The following is an 8,491-nucleotide window of genomic DNA, read 5'->3' on the forward strand; positions in this document are numbered from 1 at the left end:
GGGAGGGGGTTGCGACAGTTAATTTGGATCAGAGTAGTATTTGCATGTACAAACTTATTGTCCTGCATTGTCCCCATCCTGGTGACAGCAACTAGAAGCGCCCCATCCTGGGCCGCCGCCGATGACTACCTGCGCTTCATGTTTGCCCTGTACCGTCGTGTTTCACGTTTTATGGAGCCATGGAAATATATCTCTTTTTCTTTTTTTGCCCTCAATCTGTATATTCGTTTATACTGCTAGGAGATGGTAACAGCATGCAAAGAGAGCATCCAGGCGCTCGCCCCCTCGTCAGCCGTTCGTCCAGGAACTCATCCCCGTCGCCTGGCCGCGCCCCTCCTCGCGCCCAGCCTTGTCGTCGCCGCACCCTGGCCCTCCTCCTCGCGCCCAGTTGCTCCTCTCCCAGGTACTCCTCGCATCGCCCAGAGCAAGGAAAAGCAACACCTGGCAAGCAATTCAGCAACACACATCAGCAAAACAGGAGAAGCGACACATCAGCAAGATACAAGATCAAAATCAATTCCACTACAGTTGAGTACAAGATCCAGGTGCTTGACAGTAGAGTACAAGATCAAGAAGAGTAGCTTCAAGAGCAGCAACAGATCACAGTAGTAGAATTTTCAGCATATGAACAACAGCAATAATTTCTCATCATAGCACAACACCAGATCATCAGGAGATCTTCAAATTACTCCAGATCAAGGATCAGGTGTACTCCAGATCAAGATCAAGAGTACAGGAGTAGGACAACAAAAGAGAACTTCAAATTACTCCACATCAAGAGATCAAGAACTCAGGAGTACGACAACAAAAGCATTAAGAGTATCATTAACACAACAACTGATCAAGAGGAGCAGTTGATCAAGAGGACCAGCAGCTAATCAAGATGAGGAGCAGAACATAACAACAACAGCATTAGCAAGCAGTATTAGCAGCACTATCAGCAATAGCAAAAATACAACAACAACAGCATTATCAGCAGTATGAATACCAGGCAGCATTATCAGCAAGAGCAGCACCAGCACAACAACAGTAGCAAGTTGAGACTTGTAGTGCTATGTTGAGACTTGTAGTGCTTTGATGAGACTTGTAGTGCTATCGTGAGACTTGTTTGTGGAAATGCATCCATGGAGTCTTGTTTGTCGAAATGGATTATATTGTTTTTAAGTTGTTTGTGGAAATGGATTATACTCCATATGTATTGTAAGAATGTATGAAATGGATCATATTGTGTAGTTTGAAATGGTGTACTCCATATGTGTTGCTTAAAATGTGTGCTCCATATGTGCTATTTGAAATGGAGTGTGAAAGTTTCTGAAATTTTATGCAAGTTTCTGAATTTTATAATTTTTGGAAGTTTCTAAAATTTTGTGCAAGTTTCTGAATTTTATAATTTTTGAGAGTTTCTAAAATTTTATGCGAGTTTTTGAATTTTAAATTTCCGAGAGTTTCTGAATAATTTATGAAAGTTGTTTGTTTTGGAATATGCAAGTTGTGTTGTTCTTTGGATAGTGTTTGGAGAGGTAAGGAAAGGAGATGAGAGGAAAGGAAAGTTTGTTTTAGCTATAGTACAGTAAAGGAGAGTTTGTTTGTCTACCCCATGTTCCTACAAGTATTCCAAGCAAAATACTCCAAGCAAATACTCTAAGGAACAATATTCCTATCACAAGGAGTAACAAAATACTCCAAGTACTATGATAGTCTTACAGCTAAGAGGCAGACACAGCAGCATGCGATCAGCACCCACATGATCAACATCTTCAGGAGCTTCAACCACATCAAGAATCTTGACGACCCACATGATCAGGAGCCGCATCTTCAGTAAATCTGCAACATTTAAACCTGCTGAATGTTAGGATGATGCACCTGTTAACCCAACACAGATTTCAGGTTCCATCCGAAATTAACAACATCAAAGCATTGCAACAAAGATCACCAACATTATAAATGCATAAGATCACTCCTAACATTAACGTTAACATTAACAAAAATCACTCCTAAAGTTTCAGCTAAGCACATCTACTACCATTAGATATGCACTAATTTTATTTCTAGAATGACACATGGCCAATGGGGAAAACACATGCTATTCACTTGGAGAAAAAACAGTGAATGTACTCCTGCAGTCCTGAATTTACTGTAAATTTACTCAATTTCTGAATGTACAGTAAATTTACCGCATCACACTACTCTTACAAGGAGTACTTTCAGTAGAGCATTTTGTTCTGCAACTTGTAAACTTGCTCGACTATACTCCTAAATGAAATCCTACTTTGAGCAAACACTCTAACTACTCTTACGAGGAGTACTTTTAGTAGAGTACTGTACTTTCAGCCTTTTAGTAGACTACTCCTAAAAGAAATCCTACTATCATTAAGCGTGCAATGCAACTTTATGTATTGTGATGATCATCACTTCTAAGTGAATACTAATTATTACCCGCCAGATCTATTTCTTTGTTCCCTTTGCATTTTCACTTTTCTTTATACAATGTCTGCTACCAGGTTAGTTAAAACGGAACCATGTGGAGTGCATGTACAGTAGTCTGCTCCTACTCATATTGTGACCCAGATCTGAGTCACAAATTGTACAACATGGAGTACCAGAAGACTTACTCCTACTCTGAGTAGGAGATGATCTAGCAGCATCAGAAGACATAGCGGCACAAGCACAACCACTCTAGCAGTACAAGCAAAAGAGCATGGAGTACAAGCAGCAACTGCAACTCACCATCGTCGGGGAAGTAGAAGCAGCAGCAGATGGTGGTCGGAGGAGCTTCTCGCCGCCGCTGAAGCAGCTTCTCCTCCCTCTGCTCCTCGCCGCCGCTGAAGCAGCTTCTCCTCCCTCTGCTCCTCGCCGCCGCTGAAGCAGCTTCTCCTCCCGCTGCTCCTCGCTGCCGCCAAAAATCCATCACCATCATCTTCTCCAATCACTCCTCTCCACCATACAGACCAGTACCAACTGCAGCTCCTCCCGCTGCTTCAGATTCGGCCGCCAGTGAATAAAAATGCCATGTTGAAGGAGAGCCGGCGAGGACGACGAGGGAGAGCCGGCAACTACGACGCAGGTGACGGAGAGCAAGCGATGACGACGACTCAGGCGAGGGAGGCGACGAGCTGGGATTTGGGGGTGCGAGGGAAAAGGGAATGGGGAAGCTTGCGAGTGAGACAGTGAGTGGGAGCGGAGGGGCAAAATGGGAAACGCAAGAAATTTCGTAGCGTCGCGAGAAATGAACTGCGAATTCTTTAACGTCTTATAAATCTTTCCAGAGGGAGTACTTTTCAAGAATCTATCTGAATAATAAGCTGTACAAGTTATCTGAATAATCTTATAATTTCTGAGGATGAGCAAAAGCACAGTTCTTCAATCAAGTCTCTGCATCGACCAACACCGCCAACAATGTGTTCTGTTGTTGGCAGAGACTGACCTGGCGTTGCAACAAGAAGGCAAAACCGCATGCAGGCATTTCAGCTTAATTTGTGGTTTACATTGTCTGTTTTGATGATTTGGCTGAATGTCAAGAATGTACTATCCACATACAGCTGTAAAATTGCATATATTGTTGTACATGGAGATATATTATCAGGTCATTGTATGCTAGGCCCTGCCACGTACGTGCGCTGTCCATCTAATTTCGTAAAAGAAGGCACTGAACTGCAATATATAGCTAAACGAGTCAACAGCAGTTCAACCATGTTTGCTCTAACATGTTAAGGAAACATAGCCACATATATAATCCAAAGTCCAAACTGCAGCAACATCTGAAATGTATGCGCACACGCCAACGAACTATCAGGAACTAAGCATTTCAGAGTCTTCAACAATAAAGCATACTACTACAACTAGCTAGGAAGTCTAGAACTACGCTGCTGTGCAAATTGCACCCACGATCATCTCCGATCACCTTCATCTTGCATCCCCAAGTTCGCATCCAGTGTTCCAGCTGCTCTCTGCAAACAAAACCCCCTTTCATATTGCATCCCCAAGCTAACATCCAGTGTTCCAGCTGCTCTCTGCAAACCAAAGTGTACATTTGATCAGAAAACATGTTTCATGTTCATGAAAACGACAAACAAAATTCCAGTGTATATTCAATTCCTAATTAAAACTAGAGCTAGCTGTTATGTACTCCATCCGTTCCTAAATATTTGTCTTTCTAGAGGTTTCAACAAGTGACTACATACGGAGCAAAATGAGTGAATCTACACTCTAAAATATGTCTATATACATCCGTATGTGGTAACCATTTGAAATCTCTAGAAAGACAAATATTTAGGAACGGAGGTAGTACAAACTAATAAAATTTGGGATTAATTAAAGAGTAAATTTTATGAAAGTACAACTGTACAGTCCAATGTAAGAATATAATGATGCTATTTTTTCACAGCTAAGTATATATTATACTCATGTTCAAGGCATATGCATGACCACTTATATAGGTCTCATATTAACTTACAAAATGGAGTGCATGTTTTTGCTTATTTTCTTGACTTGCAAAGAGATGCTGGTACATCAACTAAATTAGTATACGATCCTTTTTTTGCGGCGAAGTATGCAAGACTCCTTGATTTGTGGGATCAGCTAAAACATAAACGTAGGATTGATACCGTACCACAATTAAAATTTTATTTGGTTGTGCCATAAAAATAGCATATGAATATGCCTAAGAGCAGTCAACAGGAAATTCTAGTTCAATCCTAGTGCAAAGGAGTCATTGGGAAGAAATATCTCAACTACTACAATGCTACTACGAAGTAGCAATTAATTGAATGGAACTACTAAGACCTCCTTTGGTTTGGAGGAATTTTATAGGATTTTCATAGGATAGGATTTCTATAGGAAAAATTCCTTCAGAGCTCTTTGGTTTGTAGGAATGAAATCCTATTCCTATGGAGGAATTCTTCCTATCCTCCACATTTCATAGGAAAACAAACATTAGCCTAGACTCAATGGAAAAAATCCTATGGTGTGAATCAAAGGGCATCTCTTTTTCTATTCCTATGCATAGGATTTGAGATGCATGTCATCTCATTTCCTATGACTTTCCTATTCCTATGATTTTCCAATCCTATGAACCAAAGGAGGCCTAAGTAAGTATCTAAGTGTCCATTATTGCTGGAAAGGAGCATTTTGGGAAAGAGATCATCATTTACCTAGCTAACTTCTCATTGATTCGAACCCTGTTGCACTGCTTCATGTTGCTTCAGCAGCTATGGCAAGCAGCTCATGGATCGATAGGTTGTCCTATAGCAAATATATGAAATAAATAAGCAAAAAAAATCATTATACCCTAATGTTCTACCAAAATTAATCGTATTCCAACTTGAGGGTTTACCATGTGTAAATATTCTTCTAAGTATTCTCTTATAGCTTGGGTGCAAATCGCATACCCAGTCGATCCACTGCTCATGAAATGCACCCCAACGACTTTGTTTACTCCTGCCAGGACAATAGGTGACCCAGACATGCCTCCAGTGCTTGTGCAACTATATTTGATATGTGTATTGGTTGACGGGGAACTGCATTAAACAGACAACAATTAGCTAGCTCAACCCAGGCATGACATGCAGAGGTAAAAGGGAATTGAATAGTAGGAGTAATAAGCAGGTTAATTGCATGATTCGGCCAGACCAGGTTGAGGGCTCCAGGATAAAATTATTACGCAAAACGTTATAGCCAAGCAGAACAACGTCCCATCCCGGTGCCACTGGATGCTGGAAGAAGTCCATAACAACGGGAGGTCTTGTGACTTGGCTAGACATGCGTTGGACCCAAAGCAAAGCAAGGTCTTTGATGTCGTTGCCGCGACGAACTATGCGCACAGCAGATGGTATAGTGTTCCCAGAGAAGTAAGCATCCAGGATTTCACTCATCGGTACACGCGAAACAACATGATGGCATGTTATTATGAGGCACGCCCGGGACTCGTCCCAGTAAACAACGAAGCCGGTGCCAAGAAAAAGACCTCCATGGTTCAGTCGCACCACAGAACGCTCAAATCTTTCAAACACACGTATGGACCACTGAGATTCAACCCCACCAGCCATGTCTGCGTCTGCGTGTGTGAACCTGTAACAAAACCAGAAGTAGCAAACAACCGATGCATCAAATTAGCATCCATGAATGATGTACGTACAATTAGTAGTAAAAGTAGTGTACATACAGATATCTATTGAATTCAGGTGAGGTGTCTATCTGTTTCATGCATGGATGGGAAAACAGGAAGGATCGGAAGAATTAGACACTATGTTTCTGATTAATTAGCAGATGTAGCCTCCTGGTAACTCCTTGTTCGGACACCATGCATGTCGTGGTTAGCGAAAAGCAGCGAATGCTTCATTTGGTTGCAAAGAGATTGAAGAGGCGGACACCTTGCCCATGGCCCGACAACATCTGTACTACTCCAGCGACTATCTAGGCTAGGGTGTAGCAGCTTGTGCTTGCTAGCTACTCCCTCCGTTCCAAAATAGATGACCCAACTTTGTACTAACTTAGTACAAAGTTGGGTCATCTATTTTGGAACGGAGGGAGTAGCTTCTACTGACATGGCAAAGCCGGCGACTTGGCAAGGGCACCAAAGCCGGCGACTTGGCAAGAGCACGATACATGTGTATGGGCTAGATGCCTAGATCTGAAGTGCGGGCGGAGAAGGGTTGGAGAAGGGGGCAGGGGAGCACGCGCGGGGGCGCTCACGGCGCGTCCTCTGTCAGTGAGGAGCGGTGCCATGCCATGGTCGTCCATGGTTTGAACTGCAGGCCAGGTCCTGGTCGATCGATTTGCTACGGTGACTGGGTAACCTTCCTGCTACTGAGTAGTGACTACGCACATGGATTAGGCATACAGGGGCGGGGACTTACCGGCACACAATCGCCGGAGGCGCGCGTTGGCGGCGGCCGGACGGGAATGCCGTGGCGCAGAGCCGGCTGGGAGAGATGTCAGGGACGGAGCTGCTAGCACTACTGAGACAGAGACGAAGGGTGCATTATTGGGATGGAGACGGGTGGATGGGCATTAGGGAGATGTGTGCCGGCCGGCGAGATTCCCTCTGTGGCCGGGGCAAGGACGAGCAGGTGGACCGAAGCCACATAAGGAAGCCCGGGTACTGCACCGGGTAAAGAGCTCTCCATCCATTGCCGCTTCGGGAAGACGGGGCTGAAAGTGGTCTGGCCTCTCCTTTGACCACCAGAATCAATCACAAGCAATGGCATGGAGCTCGGACGCTGGGCTGTGTGTGTTTGATTAAGATTTTTCACGCAATTTCGGTTTAGTGAGAGCAACTCCAATGCGTGCCGACCCAAACGGACGGCCATTCTGTCCGCTTTTTGTCCGTTGCACACGCCCAACGCTGACGCGATCCAATTTTTAGTTCACGTGAAAAAAATAGACCACAATTATTTCAAAAATAGAAAGATATTAATTAAACATTAATGCCGGCCAGAAAGGCCGGCGAGAGTCCACGCGTCCACATTACATCAACTAAAACATTAATTAAAACTAAACTACGAGGCGGCACGCTACCTTAGGCGTCGTCTTCGTCGCCGTCGGGGCTAGTGAGGTCGATCAATGTCGGCGCCGGGCCGGCCCAGAGGACCGCCATATTCCAGAGTCTGGCGATGTCGTCCGTCGGGGGCTGTGCCGCCTCGGGGTGGGCACGGCGCGCCTCCTTCTCTACCTCGCGGCGCTCCTCCTCGGCGTCGCGTTCAAGCATTTCGAGGTACTCGCCCTCGCGACGCTCCTCGGCCAGCCTTCGCTGGCGCCATTGCTCGGGGTAGGCGCGCTCCTGCCCCTCCATCGCCCGCATCCAGATCGGCGGCATGTTGACCCACTCGCGCACTACCCCGGTCCAGGAATAACGCTCGATGGGGGTCGGCTCCGGCTCAGCCCTGGCAGGGACGGCGGGGCCAGCGGTGGCACGATGTAGTCGTCGGCCGCGGACAGCGCCATGGCCTCCGCCATGCGCGCCTCGTCCTCCTCCTCCTCCTTGCGCCGCTCCTCCTGCTCGCTCTCTCGAAGGACAGTCGCCTGGTCCTCGTCGCGAACGACGAGGGCGTCGACGGGGAGCCATGCGAGACGACGTGGACGCCGTGCCGCCTGGCCTCCTCGTGCTCGGAGGCGAATCAACGTGCCCAATAAGGCGAGTCGACGTCGTAGGCGGAGTCACGGCGCTGCTCCGCCGTCAGCAGCACCCGCTGGCGCCACACCTCCTCCGTGTGCACCCTCGCCCACCGCGGCACCACCGGCACTGGGATCCTCTCCGGAGGCAGAGTGACATTGAGGTAGGCGAGAGGGACGCGGTTCTCCCAGTGTCACTTCGTCTGGTGCACTAGGACGCTCGCGCACTGCCTCAGCCGGCGAGAAGACGCAGGCGGAGGCGGGGCGGGGGAGAGGGGTGGCAGGGTCCTTGCCCTTGTCTTTGCTGGAGAAGAAACCCATCCTTGCAGGGAGACGACAGGGGAGAGGGGTGGATAGGGTTGCCGCCGACGAGGGAGTAGAG

General features: G+C 46.5%; 2 protein-coding genes across 4 annotated transcripts; both read right to left on the minus strand.

Moving 5' to 3' along the window:
* Positions 1-211: 211 nt before the first annotated feature.
* LOC119271894 lies at positions 212-3,138 on the minus strand. The gene is made up of 3 exons (XM_037553540.1): positions 2,728-3,138; positions 1,705-1,839; positions 212-441 (listed from the first exon to the last, which is right to left on the minus strand). Exons 1-3 carry the CDS (start codon positions 2,915-2,917, stop codon positions 212-214), a joined length of 555 nt encoding a protein of 184 aa, XP_037409437.1. The 5' UTR covers positions 2,918-3,138.
* Positions 3,139-3,679: 541 nt separating this feature from the next.
* On the minus strand, positions 3,680-7,022 carry LOC119271167. 3 transcript variants are annotated; one of them, XR_005134436.1, is made up of 5 exons: positions 6,855-7,022; positions 5,660-6,066; positions 5,333-5,516; positions 5,151-5,241; positions 3,680-4,010 (listed from the first exon to the last, which is right to left on the minus strand). XR_005134436.1 is itself a non-coding variant. In XM_037553094.1 (5 exons), the coding sequence occupies exons 2-4, from the start codon at positions 6,042-6,044 to the stop codon at positions 5,191-5,193; spliced, it is 651 nt and encodes a 216-aa protein (XP_037408991.1). In that variant the 5' UTR covers positions 6,045-6,066; positions 6,855-7,014; the 3' UTR covers positions 3,680-4,010; positions 5,151-5,190. The 3 variants fall into 3 exon arrangements, 2 of the variants coding, with proteins under 2 accessions (XP_037408991.1, XP_037408990.1); XM_037553094.1 differs by having other exon boundaries at positions 5,629-6,066; positions 6,855-7,014; XM_037553093.1 differs by lacking the exon at positions 5,151-5,241 and having other exon boundaries at positions 5,629-6,066; positions 6,855-7,020.
* Positions 7,023-8,491: the final 1,469 nt, after the last annotated feature.

The sequence above is a fragment of the Triticum dicoccoides genome, chromosome 3A, assembly GCF_002162155.2.
Source record: "Triticum dicoccoides isolate Atlit2015 ecotype Zavitan chromosome 3A, WEW_v2.0, whole genome shotgun sequence".
Classification (NCBI taxonomy): Eukaryota; Viridiplantae; Streptophyta; class Magnoliopsida; order Poales; family Poaceae; genus Triticum; species Triticum dicoccoides.